A 15882-nucleotide genomic window follows, 5' to 3' on the forward strand; every position below is an offset into this window, starting at 1 on the left:
TCGGCAAGTTTACATACAATGTTTTTTTCAGATTACAAAAACGTGACAAGATTGTTAATTACGCGAAGATCACATGTATAGACATCAAACTGAGAATGTAATCATCACTCTTGTAAGCAACAGAAACCATTATATATTAATAAAATATGAGCACAGAGTATTTGCTGCTTCCAAATATATCATGGGCTTGGTTTAGCAAATCAGAAAGGGTTAAGCATCAATGGTATTTTAGCCAAGTCATGAGCTAATAAAACTTCACATCTACCCAGACCAGAGAAAGCAGAGGAGCAGAGGTAAGAAACACAGAGCCCCTGTTGCTACAAAAATAGAAGCATACAGACATAGTATATATCAATAGATCGAATACAATATGTGACCATTGAAAATACTGGTGTCATAGTAGAGAGACATCTAGCCCAAAAATAGTCTAAATTGCATAAGACAACATGTATTTGGCTCAGATGGAGTTACAATAGGTTTCTGTTGTAAAAAAACAAACCAAAAACTATGAAGCGTTTTGGTGTTTTACGAACCCATTCATCTGGTAGAAATCTCCCTGACTATTTTACCTGATGATACTACACAGAAACGCATCAGAGTTTTTACTTAGACTATAAAAACTTTCTATTGGTTTTTCTTCCAAGCTCTGATCCCGGACAAGCTGGGACAAAGATTGCACCAACTCAGGAGATGTAGATGAGCTGAAGAGAAATTTGCATATATATTTGCAGCCCTAAAAGCGAGCACCAGCAATAATAGTTTTCTTGTTGCTTAATCTTAGTTTATAATATGAGGCACTTGTACTTTTTTTTTCTTCAATACATACACAAGACTATTTGTAAGGGAATCAACTGAGTGTTAAAAAAAACAAACTACTGATATATTTCCTCAGACTGTAAGGTGAACCGTTTTAGTGCATCAGCAGCCAGTGATTGTTTTCTTACATAAATGGCAGTCTATATTCTGCTGGTTATTTCACAGCGCACCACTATGGATTTTGATTTCCCTGCACTGTTCTCATCTATTCATGTTGTATGTTTCATGTTTATTAAAGGAACCAGATGGTGTTTACATTTTCTAATATATTACTGTAAGTTCATCTTGAGATAAATTAGGAAAGTGTAAGAATTGTAGAAATGCAATTTTATCTTTTAAGAAATATTGATGACATTTTAAAGATTAACAAGAGGAGGAAATCTATATACATATGTATTGCATTATACAAAAATGTTTAAAAAAATAAATTATGTCGGTACGACATAAAAGCAAAAATATACAATCAGGAAAAAAATTTGATTATGTGTAATAAAGACGAGATGTGAGAGTGAAATAAAAGTGATGTTTAACATATCTCCCTACTGAATGGATTAAAAAAAGATAAGAACACAGGACAAAACACCATGGTGAGGAAGGGCAAAAGGGGGAGAGTAATTGTCCATGGAAATCAGGAAACACCACCATGCAAAATAATAGGAAAAATTAATGTAGCGTATCTACAGTCCACATTTTCTTTTTAAACCGTTATTTAATTTAAGAAAAAGAAATCTAACATCTTGGGATAGTAAAGGCTATGCAGAGCCAATATTATATAGAAAGAAAAAGCTATTTATATAAAACGAAGGCGGTAGAAAAATAATTGCAAAAGTAGGAAAATAGAGAGGGCAACATAATGGTCATTGAAATCTTGTAGACACAGTGTCTACAGACTCTACACTATCAAACATTTCTTGTTTATCTTTTAAAATGATGGCCACAATCCAGTTTAGGTTCACGTTAACTAAAACAAGATGGACTGCCAATTATTTCCATTAGCGAGCCAAGGAGAGTTTTGCAACTAAGAAAATAAAAGCAATCAATTTGGTCAGAGGTTTGTGATACTCTGCCCTCTTAAAGATGGATTCCACTGGAGATTTCTGAAATATGACGTGTCACAATATCTACAAGATAGTTTACTCTATACCAAAAATGACAGGCTTTTAGGCAAGTCCAACAAAATTGGCCCCCACCTCACAACATCTTCAAATACAGAGCGAAGATGTAAACATCAGTGCCAGCTGAGCCATTTCTGTTAGAGCACACAAGTCACGCATTTCCATAGAGGATGCCAGATCACTCTTCCAGGACACCATATGGCATAGAAATTCACTTATATAATATCACATATTGCATAAAAATTCACTTATATAATATCACATATGGCATAGAAATTTACTTAAATAATATCACATATGGCATTTTGCCAATTAAATATTTTCTTTGAGCCTTCTGGCCAAAAAGGTTGGTGTCCTTATAGACTAAATTTGCATTAGGCACGAGGGTTCATTGGGGCAAGCTGGAATTTTATTTTATAATGCATTTATCCAAGCGGAGGATGGAGAATGTACTGAATTGCCAGGTTTTTTAGGGGGAATTTGGGCAGATTTTTTTCCATAGAAATGTGAATCTGTATCAGGTCAGATATTCTTATCTCCCATTCCTTACTTATCATACCAAGAACGTTTCAGCTCCTAGTTTCAAGTTTGATAAGATCTTCACATAAAAGCAAAAATTTGGTGTTGGTTTTTCGAACACACAAATAACTGTCCATGTGCCAGGAAGATGTCAAAATAAGATGAAGCAACAGCTGCCACAAGAGTAAAAAAGCTGTTACTCAGACACACCTGTATAAAAGTGATATCTCCAACACTGTAAGGCTGGGTTCACACGACCTATTTTCAGGCGTAAATGAGGCGTATTATGCCTCGTTTTACGCCTGAAAATACGGCTACAATACGTCGGCAAACATCTGCCCATTCATTTGAATGGGTTTGCCGACGTACTGTGCAGACGACCTGTAATTTACGCGTCGTCGTTTGACGACGCGTAAATTGACTGCCTCGGCAAAGAAGTGCAGGACACTTCTTTGCAACGTAATTTGAGCCGTTCTTCATTGCATTCAATGAAGAGCAGCTCAAGATATACGAGCGTCACAGACGCCTCGCATAATACGAGGAGGAGCATTTACGGCTGAAACGACGCAGCTGTTTTCTTCTGAAAACAGTCTATAATTTCAGCCGTAAATGACAGCTAGCGTGTGAACATACCCTAAGAGTCAGTTCACACGTAGCATAAAGGCTGGGTTCACACGAGCATGTTACGTCCGTAAAGGACGGAATGTATTTCGGCCGCAAGTCCCGGACCGAACACACTGCAGGGAGCCGGGCTCCTAGCATCATAGTTATGTACGATGCTAGGAGTCCCTGCCTCTCCGTGGAACTACTGTCCCGTACTGAAAACATGATTACAGTACGGGACAGTTGTCCTGCAGCGAGGCAGGGACTCCTAGCATCGTAGATTTTGTTGCGGAAAATCCGCAGCATAATACAGTAGCAGCAAAGTGGATGAGATTTGAACAAATCTCATCCACACTCTGCGTAAATGCTGAGCGGAAAAAACGCTCAGAAATTGACATGTGGTGCATTTTTTTAATCACAGGCTGCAGCGGTCACATGGGATGAAACGTCATCCAAGGAGGACGGGCTGCAGTACGGCAAAGGGACGTGTCGCCATGTTTTTTTTTTCTTTTTTCAGGTGCAGTTTTCCGCAGCGGACATTCCGGTCGAAAAGTTACACCACGATTTGGTGCATTTTTCGGCCGGAATTCCCTGTGGAGCACAGTGCGGATACGCTGTGTGTTTTTAAGAAGCGTATATGCCCTGTGTGATCATGCCCTTATGAAACTCTCAGGCATGAAATAAGCTTTGCTGATTAACCTGCAGTAAAACTGTATGCTGATTGTAAGCAAATAGGATTTCAACTTCTCATTTTTTTTACATTCAACCCCATGGCTTCTAGTTATTTAATAGGTAAATTAACGTTTCATATACTGATGAGTGCACATAGAACTCAAATGTAAAAAAGTTTCTGGATACAATTTTTTGTTGGTCACCGCGGCTGTGCCCGTAGGAATGCTGCTACGTTCAGAATTGTAACTGAAAACTTTAGCCTGACAACTCCTTTAGAAAAAGGATCAATTTCTAGCTCAGGTCCAGGTCGTCCTGGTTGCTTTTCTGGTTATCCGTGCACACTTAGGCCCTGTCCATACTGAGTATTTTGCCGAGTTTTTTTTGGCGTGGAAACTGCTCCGCAAAAATCGTCAAAAACCGCCCGAAAATGCCTCCCATTGATTTCAATGGGTGGCGGAGGTGGTTTTCTCCCGCGAGCGGTAAATGGGTGCGAGCGAAAAACGCGGCGAAAATCGCAGCAAACGGCATGCAGGAAAGTCAAAATCTGCCTCAAAATCCCACACGGAATTTTGAGGCAGAATTGTCCTCCTGCAAAAAAACTCAGTGTGAACACAGCCTAAGGAAGCAGCAGCTATATCGCACATATTTCTTGAAAGCTTTCACTAGAATTCGGCCTAATTTGCACAACCCAAATATATACAGAGCTATATAGACTGTCTGATACAATAAGGGTATGTTCACACGGCCTATTTACGGACGTAATTCGGGCGTTTTAACCCCCGAATTACGTCCGAAATTACGGCTTGAAAGCGTTGACAAACATCTGCCCATTGAAAGCAATGGGCTGACGTTTGTCTGTTCACACGAGGCGTGTATTTATACGTCGCTGTCAAAAGACGGCGCGTAAATAGACGCCCGCACCAAAGTAGTGTCATGTCACTTCTTCAGACGTAAATGGAGCCGTTTTCCATGGACTCCATGGAAAACCAGCTCCAGTTACGTCCGTTCAAGCGCCTGCACATGCCATTACGGCTCAAATGACGGGGCTGTTTTCTACTGAAAACAGCCCCGTAATTTCAGCCGTTACGGACGCTGCCGTGTGAACATACCCTTAGGGTATGTTCACACGGCTTATGTTCGTACATTTTTCTGGGCGTAAACGGACGAAAAATGGATGAAAAATCGGAAGCAGAACGCCTCCAAACATCTGCCCCTTGATTTAAATGGGAAAGACGGCCGCATAAAAAAAGCAGTTTTTCATTGACTCTATAGAAAAACAGCCCCAAAAAACGGCCGTAAAAAACGCGACTTCGAATAAAGAACTGCTAAAAATCAGGAGCTGTTTTCCCTTGAAAACAGCTCTGTATTTTCAGACGTTTTTTATTTTGTGTGTGCACATACCCTTAGGCCTCGTTTACACGTGCGTGCGACGCGCATGCTTTTCACGCGTGTCGTACGCACCTATATTAGTTTATGGGGACATGCAGACAGTCCGTGAGTTTTGCTCAGCGTGAGTGCGCTGAAAAAAACTCACGACTGCGTGGTTCGCACAACAGCTATCAAACTCTGAATGTAAACAGAAAAGCAACACGTGCTTTTCTGTTTACAAACATCCAAACGGAGTGTCATAATGATGGCGGCTGCGCGGAAATCACGCAGCCGCGCATCATACACTGATGATGCACGCAGCTGTTAAGTGCCTTTTGCGCACCCAAAACTCCGCGTTTTTTGCGTGCGCAAAACGCACACGCTTGTGTAAATCAGGCCTTACAAAGACAGGATCTCAAACTGACAGATTGTTCATGGGACCAAATTCAAGACTCAGTCTCGCTGGTAAGTGGCTGACACTAGTGGACTTCTATAATAGGAGTCTTGAGGACACTCACCCTTTCTCCAAAATACAAGCTGTAGAAAAACAGTACATACATTTATGTGCATAACCATCATTTAAAAAAGAAATAAAAAGTTTTATGTTCATCACACTACTGTTCCCACACTCCTTCCTTCCCTTACTAGTTTAATATTTGAAATGTCATCAGACGCTCGTCTGTGGCTCATTTGTCAGTGGTCTGTATAATCTTGGTGTGTAAATGGCCTTAACAAACAGCTGAACAGAATAGAACTAGTCAAGGGCTTATATTTTCACTAGGCGCTCTAATTTCTGAAATTTACAGGTTTTGTGGTAAAGGGTTAATAAAATGTTTTTTACAATCAGGTCTCTTTTCTTTAGCGTATACGAGAGACAGGACAGTCCTGAGGATAGCACAACATGGACAACCAGATTACCTCTCAGCAAACCTACATTGATGAATTTAACCCCAAAGATTACTTTCAGACATACTATAAGGCAGGGGAAGGAATCCTTTTTGGAGAATGGACAGAGTTTGCATTACAACATCTACATGAAACTTTTACTAAAGGTAAGTAATTCAGCTGAAATAAAGTGTTCCATTATGACATTTATAGTCTAATTACTACTCATACGATTATTATTTTACTGTAGTATTTTTTCATCTATTCAATTCAACCCAATTATTTTATTTTTTGTATGTAATTGTAGGCACATAGCAATCATGAGAGACTCGAATTTATATCAGCCAAAATAATCTGACCCCCACAATCCTGTAAAAGCCTTCCCTCACTGTACTCTGATATCTTCCTTCTGTCCCATCCCCTTTTTTTCTGTCTCTCAGCTGCAGGACTAACCTAGATGCCGGGCAGTCCATGCGCAGTTCACACAGTCCCACTCGACCAATCACAATAGAGCGTGCCCTATTTAAAACTTACTGTGCTGTTTCCCTAGTTTGCCCCATGATAATGGTTAGCTCACTGTTCATTGCTGTTTTCCTTACTTAACCTGCTCATCGTTATATACCTGTAATTGGACTAGATTGACTGACTACACTATAAGTTATTGACGCCTCTTTACCTCCACTGGGCTGCTACCTTGTTACTGACCAGCAAGTTTTTGCATTTGGCTTTTTACTCCCTCCATTCTAAACCCGGCTAGTAGAACGTTTTTTCCTAATCCCTTGATCCTCTGTCTGTTTAGTTTTGCCCTGGCTAATCAACTAGGAGATCCCCTGTTTGAGGCTAGCAACGACCTTCTCTTTTATGTTCTCCCTATTGTGGTTCCCCTACACACAAGATTAACTACTAGACAACCATTATGTACTGAAGTCCTGGACCCAACAGAATACCCTAAATGAAGTCACAGGAAATGGGGGTGCTATAGGTACAGTCTGCGGCCCAGTATAGTTTTTTTGTCTGGGTCTCACAGAACCAGGTAAGTTACAGATTCAAACTGGGATTCATAGCTGTCAGATTCTGTGCAGAATATCAGAACAACTCCCCGTCCCCCTCACCAATGAATAACCATCACTGATGTATATATGACTGTCCTCCTCACCAATGATTGACAGACACTGATGTGTGTGTGTGTGTGTGTGTATATATATATATGTACACTACCGTTCAAAAGTTCGGGGTCACTCAGACAATTTTGTGTTTTCCATGAAAACTCACACTTATATTTATCAAATGAGTTGCAAAATGACTAGAATATATAGTCAAGACATTGACAAGGTTAGAAATAATGATTTTTATTTGAAATAATAATTTTCTCCTTCAAACTTTGCTTTCGTCAAAGAATGCTCCATTTGCAGCAATTACAGCATTGCAGACCTTTGGTATTCTAGCTGTTAATTTGCTGAGGTAATCGGGAGAAATTTCACCCCATGCATCCAGAAGCCGCCCCCACAAGTTGGATTGGCTTGATGGGCACTTCTTGCGTACCATACGGTCAAGCTGCTCCCACAACAGCTCTATGGGGTTGAGATCTGGTGACTGCGCTGGCCACACCATTACAGATAGAATACCAGCTGCCTGCTTCTTCCCTAAATAGTTCTTGCATAATTTGGAGGTGTGCTTTGGGTCATTGTCCTGTTGTAGGATGAAATTGGCTCCAATCAAGCGCTGTGCACAGGGTATGGCATGGCGTTGCAAAATGGAGTGATAGCCTTCCTTATTCAAAATCCCTTTTACCTTGTACAAATCTCCCACTTTACCAGCACCAATGCAACCCCAGACCATCACATTACCTCCACCATGCTTGACAGATGGCGTCAGGCACTCTTCCAGCATCTTTTCAGTTGTTCTGCGTCTCACAAATGTTCTTCTGTGTGATCCAAACACCTCAAACTTTGATTCGTCTGTCCATAACACTTTTTTCCAATCTTCCTCTGTCTGTGTTCTTTTGCCCATATTAATCTTTTCCTTTTATTAGCCAGTCTCAGATATGGCTTTTTCTTTGCCACTCTGCCCTGAAGGCCAGCATCCCGGAGTCGCCTCTTCACTGTAGATGTTGACACTGGCGTTTTGCGGGTACTATTTAATGAAGCTGCCAGCTGAGGACCTGTGAGGCGTCTATTTCTCAAACTACAGACTCTAATGTACTTGTCTTGTTGCTCAGTTGTGCAGCGGGGCCTCCCACTTCTCTTTCTACTCTGGTTAGTGCTGTCCTCTGAAGGGAGTAGTACACACCGTTGTAGGAAATCTTCAGTTTCTTGGCAATTTCTCGCATGGAATAGCTTTCATTTCTAAGAACAAGAATAGGCTGTTGAGTTTCACATGAAAGCTCTCTTTTTCTAGTCATTTTGAGAGTTTAATCGAACCCACAAATGTAATGCTCCAGATTCTCAACTAGCTCAAAGGAAGGTCAGTTTTATAGCTCCTCTAAACAGCAAAACTGTTTACAGCGGTGCTAACATAATTGCACAAGGGTTTTCAAGTGTTTACTAATCATCCATTAGCCTTCTAACACAGTTAGCAAACACAATGTACTATTAGAACACTGGAGTGATGGTTGCTGGAAATGGGCCTCTATACACCTATATAGATATTGCATTAAAAACCAGACGTTTGCAGCTAGAATAGTTATTTAGCACATTAACAATGTATAGAGTGTATTTCTGATTAATTTAATGTTATCTTCATTGAAAAAAACTGTGCTGTTCTTTAAAAAATAAGGAAATTTCGAAGTGACCCTAAACTTTTGAACGGTAGTGTATATATATATATATATATATATCTGTCCCCCTCACCAATGATTGATGGCCACTGATGTATATACTGTATGTCTGTTCCCCTCACCAATGATTGAAATGTCACTGATGTATATATGTCTCTTCCCCTCACCAATGATTGAAATGCCACTGATGTATATATGTCTGTTCCCCTCACCAATGATTGATGGCCTCGGATGTATATACTATATGTCTGTTCTCCTCACCAATGATTGAGTATATGCCTTCCACTACTCACCAATGATTGATGGACACTAATGTATATATGCCTATCCTACTCACCAATGATTGATGGCCACTGATGTATATATGCCTGCCCTACTCACCAATGATTGATGGCCACTGATGTATATATGTCTGTCCCCCTCACCAATGATTGAAGGCCACTGATGTATATATGCCTGCCCTACTCACCAATGATTGATGGCCACTGATGTATATATGTCTGTCCTCCTCACCAATGATTGACTGCCACTGAGGTATATATGTTCGTCCCCCTCCCCAATGATTGACGGCCAATGATGTGTATATATGTCTGTCCCCCTCCCCAATGATTGATGGACACTAATGTATATATGCCTACCCTACTCACCAATGATTGATGGCCACTGATGTATATATGCCTGCCCTACTCACCAATGATTGATGGCCACTGATGTATATATGTCTGTCCCCCTCACCAATGATTGAAGGCCACTGATGTATATATGCCTGCCCTACTCACCAATGATTGATGGCCACTGATGTATATATGTCTGTCCCCCTCACCAATGATTGAAGGCCACTGATGTATATATGCCTGCCCTACTCACCAATGATTGACGGCCACTGATGTATATATGCCTGCCCTACTCACCAATGATTGATGGCCACTGATGTATATATGTCTGTTCCCCTCACCAATGATTGAAGGCCACTGATGTATATACTGTACGTCTGTTCCCCTGACCAATGATTGAAATGCCACTGATGTATATATGTCTGTTCCCCTCACCAATGATTGAAGGCCACTGATGTATATATGCCTGCCCTACTCACCAATGATTGACGGCCACTGATGTATATATGCCTGTCCGCCTCACCAATGATTGATGGCCACTGATGTATATATGTCTGTTCCCCTCACCAATGATTGAAGGCCACTGATGTATATACTGTACGTCTGTTCCACTGACCAATGATTGAAATACCACTGATGTATATATGTCTGTTCCCCTCACCAATGATTGATGGCCACTGATGTATATATGCCTTCCCTACTCACCAATGATTGACGGCCACTGAGGTATATATGTCTGTCCGCCTCACCAATGATTGGCAATCACTGCTGTATACCACTTTTTAGTGGGGCAGGAGGAAGCAAAGCGAGATGATGGGAGAGTGCTGGTCTCATGACTACAGTGAACTCATAACTATGAGTCCACTGTATTCTTTCTTCTTGGCTATTATCATAATATATTTTGTGCTGTTTGTTATAATAGCTGGTTGGACCAGTCATGGTTATATGGTACCCTTAAAAAGAGAAGCATATTTTCATGATGAGTCCAATTTATTGGCTACATGATAAAAAAAGCAATCTCACTTTGTGTGGAAAGAAAGTCTACAATTATTTGACCTGCATCATCTTTTCTCCAAGCTGATGTTTAGCAGGCAGAAAATTGTTGCCAAAACTTTATATCAGATTTTCTTTCTAGTTAGCGGACTGGGCTACAGCAATGAACCTCAAGCTCACTCAATACTGTCAGGACCTGGTGTGCTGAGCTGATACATGTGTCACACTTACCTACTTAGGCCCCATGCACACGAACGTAAAAACGCCCGTAATTACGGCACGTTTTTATGGGCCCATGGACTTCTATTGGCCACGGGTACCTCCCCGTATGCTTACGGGAAGGTGCCAGTGCCGTTGAAAAATATAGAACATGTCCTCTTTCAGGCCGAAATTAGAAGTCTATGGGGCTCCCGTAATTACGGGTGACTACGTGTGTGCACCCGTAATTACGGGAGCGTTGCTAGGCGATGTCAGTAAATAGTCACTGTCCAGGGTGCTGAAAGAGTTAAACGTAACTCTTTCAGCACCCTGGACAGAAACTACCGATCACAATATAGATCAACCTGCAAAAAAAAAAAGACGTTCATACTTACCCAGAACTCCCTGCTTCCTCCTCCAGTCCAGCCTCCTGGGATGACGTTTCAGCCCCTTTGACCGCTGCAGCCAATCACAGGCTGCAGCAGTCTCATGGCCTGCCGCGTCATCCAGGGAGGTCGGGCTGGATGACGAAAGAGAGATGCGTCACCAAGACAACGGCCGGGTAAGTATGAATTTCTTTTACTTTTACTGCGGAAAGGGCTGCCCCTTCTCTTTATCCTGCACTGATAGAGAGAAGGGGCTGCCGATTAGTGCAGTGCAATTTTGCAGCGAAAACTTGCCCGTAAATACGGGTGGAATACGGGTGACACCGGACCCGTACTTACGGGCACGGGTCCGTAAATACTGGTGCAATACGGGTTGAATACGTGTGACCAAGGACCCGTATTTACGCCAGTATTTACGGGAGGAAAAAAATACGTTCGTGTGCATGAGGCCTCAGTCTCCATCCCACATACAGTACTCACATAATAAAAGGCAACATTTCCAATATGCTTACGTATATATTTACAAATACAGCTCTGCAAGATTTATATGTCTTTATACATCACCTTGGCAAATTATGAGGGCACCCACACATCACACCTATATGCACTTGTGGTATCAGTCCCCCTTTGCTGCTATAAAAGTCTCCATTCTCCTGATAAAGGCTTTCACTAGATTTTGCAACATGCCTTTAGCTGCATTCAATTACGAGAGAATTACTGCGATTGAGCATTCATGTGGGGAAATGTTATGGCTTGTAGCAAACATTCCAGTTTCTCCTGAGAGTATAATAGGGTTCAGTTCAGGACTCTATGCAGTCCAGTCAAGTTCTGCCACGTTAAACTTGACTGGACTGGACTTTATATGGACCCAGTTTGCTAAGAGGGATTAAAAAAAAGAATCCATAAAATTAATTAATTTATAATGTGTGATTTTTATGCCAAGAAATGTTCTACTCAATTTGTATTCACTCGTCAGTAAGAGATCTTTGCATAAGAATTTAAACTTCGCAGAAATGAGAAAATTTCTTGTGATCCATGTATGCTAAGTTTTCTTACTTTCACCCCTTCAGGACGCAGCCTGTTTTGGCCTTCAGAACACAGCCGATTTTTTTCAAATCTGATATGTTACTTTATGTGGTAATAACTTTGGAATGCTTTTTACCTATCCAAGCGATCTGAGATTGTTTTCTCATGACATGTTGTCAGGGGCGTAACTAGGAAAGACTGGGCCCCATAGCAAACTTTTGACTGGGGCCCCCCCCTCCCCTGAGTGTCACACAACCCCCCCTTGTAGATAACGCCATACAGCCCCCCTGTAGATAAATCCATACAGCACCCTTTGTAGATAACGCCATACAGCCCCCTGTAGATAACGCCATACAGCCCCCTGTAGATAACGCCATATAGCCCCCCTGTAGATAACGCCATACAGACCCCTGTAGATAATGCCATACAGACCCCTGTAGATAACGCCATACAGACCCCTGTAGATAACGCCATACAGACCCCTGTAGATAACGCCATACAGACCCCTGTAGATAACGCCATACAGCCCGTCTGTAGATAACGCCATACAGACCCCTGTAGATAACGCCATACAGCCCCCTGTAGATAACGCCATACAGACCCCCCTGTAGATAACGCCATACAGACCCCGGTAGATAAGGCCATACAGCCCCCCTGTAGATAACGCCATACAGACCCCCTGTAGATAACACCATACAGCCCCCCTGTAGATAATGTCATACAGCCCTCCCCCTGTAGATAAGGCCATACAGCCCCCCTGTAGATAACGCCATACAGCCTCCCCTGTAGATAGCGCCATACAGGCCCCCCTGTAGATAACGCCATACAGCCCCCCCTATAGATAGCGCCATACAGCCCCCCTGTAGATAGCGCCATACAGCCCCCTGTAGGTAACGCTATACAGACCCCTCTGTAGATAGCGCCATACAGCCCCCCCAGTAGGTAACGCCATACAGCCCCCTGTAGGTAACGCTATACAGCCCCCCCATGTAGGTAACGTTATACAGCCCCCCCTATAGGTAACGCCATACAGCCCCAACCCCGCAAAAAAATCCGACCTATAGTGTGTCCTACAAAAGACATGTATCCCCTATCCACAGGATAGGGGGATACATGTGTGATTCTTGCAGCGATAGGGAGAACGGGGGACTGAAAGTCCCCTGAAGTTCTCCATGACTAACTTCTGACTTCCGGAGTCTGTGTCGGCAGCTCAATAAAAATGAAGGGAGCGCTGGGCATGCATGCGCACAAGCGCGACCGGCGCTCCATTCATTTCTATTGAGCTGCCGACACAGACCCTGGAAGTTCGAGGTTTGTGATGGAGAACTTCAGGGGACTTTCGGTCCCCCGTTCTCCCTATCAATGCCAGCGATCACACATGTATCCCCTATCCTGTGGATAGGGGATACATGTCTTTTGTAGGAACAACCCCTTTAATGGCAGAGTGGGGAGATACCTCCCTGCTCTGCCGTAGTGTTTAGTGGCGTCGCGCTGTAGCAGCCATAGCGGCAGCTAGCGGAGCCTCCGGCCATAGTGGGGGCCCGTGCCGGTGGGTGACACGGGCCCCCTCATGCTGCGGGCCCCCTAGCAGCCGCTACGGCTGCTACAGCGGTAGTTACGCCACTGCATGTTGTACTTTATGTTAGTGAAAAAATTTGGTCGATAAATTCAATATTTATTTGTGAAAAACACCAACATTGAGAAATAACAATCAAAAATTAGAATTTTTCTAAATTTAAATGTATCTGCTTGTAAAACAGATAGTAATACCACACAAAATAGTTACTAGTTTACATTGCCCATATGTCTACTTTATGTTGGCATCGTTATTTGAACATCCTTTTATTTCTAGGACGATACAAGACTTAGAACTTTAAAACAATTTCTCACATTTTTAAATACAAAGGTTTTTATTGTTTTTGTACAAAACATCCAAACAAACAGGAATATCTCATCCATTTCAACAAGAAATAAGATACATTGAAATACATCATGAACCAACCTTGTCAAGTATTGCATAGTAGGATAATTGAATTATAATATGCAAGTATGAGTTTTATTATGCAGTTACGTCCTGTGATCTTAATTTCAGGGCGGTAATGTATCTAAAGCCGAGTGAGATAGATATAAACAATCAACTTAACCAAAACATTACACACACAAATGGGAATTTCTCACATTTTTAAGAAAATTTCAAAAGGCTATTTTTTCAGGGACCAGTTCAGTTCTGAAGTGGTTTTGAGGGCCTTATATATTAGAAACCCCCATAAATCACCCCATTTTAAAAACTGCACCCCTCAAAGTATTCAAAACAGCATTCAGAAAGTTTCTTAACCCTTTAGTCGTTTCACAGGAAATAAAGAAATGCAGAGGTGAAATTTGCAAATTCTTTTTTTTTTTGCCGAAATTCATTTGTAATAAATTTTTTCTGTAACACAGAAAGTTTTACCAGAGAAACTCAACTCTATTTATTGCCCAGGCTCTGCAGTTTTTAGAAAAATCTTGTGGCGGCAAAACAGTAGAAACTTCCCAATAGTGACCCCATTTTGGAAACTACACCCTCAAGGAATTGATCTATCGGTATAGTTAGCATTTTGACCCCACAATTTTTCTGCTTAATTTATTTGAATTAGCCTGTGAAAATGAAAATCTACTTTTTTTTCTAAAAAAAAACATAGAAATCTTACATTTTTACAAGGAATAAAGGAGAAAAAGCACCCCAATATTTGTATAGCAATTTCTCCCGATTACGGCAATAGGCCATATGTGGCAATAAACTGCTGTTTGGACCCACGGCAGGGCTCAGAAGGGAAGGAGTGCCATTTAGATTTTGGAGCGCAGATTTTGCTGGAATGAATTTCGGGGCCATGTCGCATTTGCAACGCCCTCGGGGGACGAAAACAGTGGAAACACCCCAAAAGTGACCCCATTTTAAAAACCACACTCCTCAAGGAATTTTTGACCCCACAGCTGGTTTGCAGTATTTGGTGTAATTGGGCTGTGAAAATGAATTTCAACATTTTTGTCCACTAAAATGTTGAATTTTTTCATTTTCACAAGGGATAACGGAGAAAAAGCCACCCAACATTTGTAAAGCAATTTCTCCCGAGTACGGCTATACCCCATATGTGTTAATAAATGTTTGGGTTTTTTTTCATTACAAATTAATCCTTTCAGTACTGATCCTTTTTTTGCTTTTTCATTTTCGTTTTTCACTCCCAGATGCCAAGAGCCATAACTTTTTTATTTTTCCGTCAATAGAGTAATGTGAGGGCTTATTTTTTGCGGGAGGAGCTGTAGTGTCTATTACAACCATTTAAAGTAGATCTAATGTGGACATGTCCAATACTTTTGTCCATGTATTGTATATTCCCTGATACCTCTTCTTTTTGTGGCTCCTTCGGTCTGCACTGAATTCATTATTATTTCTGATGTATTCCAGCCTGTATGGCAACCCAAAAGTATGAACACTGAAAGTTATTTGTCCATTACTTTTGTGTACTTAAAGTATGACAAAATTATACATTGCACAATAAAGTTTTTGCAATAAAGTTAACTGATTAATAGTTAAACCCTATCTGCATTTAGGAACAGGCCACATATGAAGAAACAGACATGATGTTACAATATTAGCGCAAACATCTCTCTGAAGTTGCACTCTCCAATATTTACTTGTTGATAGCCTCCTTTTCTTGAGTGAGCACAATAGACTACAATAAGCGGTTTCAATATATTTTTCCTCAAGTACAGTACAAATACGTGCTCTGATTAAAGGGCAGGAACCCACATAGGAGGGGGGATTTTCTGCAGTTGACTCCCCCTAGTGGTGACAGCAGGCAATCAGAATTTTATTATGTAACTCAGCAAAAAATGGTTGCGAAGCTGTACATAGTGTCACGGCGTGGGGTGTG

The 15882-nt window shown here is 41.5% G+C and overlaps 1 protein-coding gene across 2 annotated transcripts in view; it reads left to right on the forward strand.

Moving 5' to 3' along the window:
* Positions 1-218: 218 nt before the first annotated feature.
* LOC142661970 (nicotinamide N-methyltransferase-like) overlaps positions 219-15882 on the forward strand; it is a 30761-nt gene continuing 15097 nt past the window's right edge. The window contains exons 1-2 of one of the 2 annotated variants that reach the window (XM_075839747.1): positions 219-293; positions 5941-6145. In XM_075839747.1, coding sequence (XP_075695862.1) covers positions 5995-6145 — 151 coding nt within the window. In that variant the 5' untranslated portion in view covers positions 219-293; positions 5941-5994. The remainder of the gene's footprint in view (positions 294-5940; positions 6146-15882) is intronic. The other variant, XM_075839746.1, reaches the window with a different exon arrangement.

This window comes from Rhinoderma darwinii, chromosome 10, assembly GCF_050947455.1.
Source record: "Rhinoderma darwinii isolate aRhiDar2 chromosome 10, aRhiDar2.hap1, whole genome shotgun sequence".
NCBI lineage: Eukaryota > Metazoa > Chordata > Amphibia > Anura > Rhinodermatidae > Rhinoderma > Rhinoderma darwinii.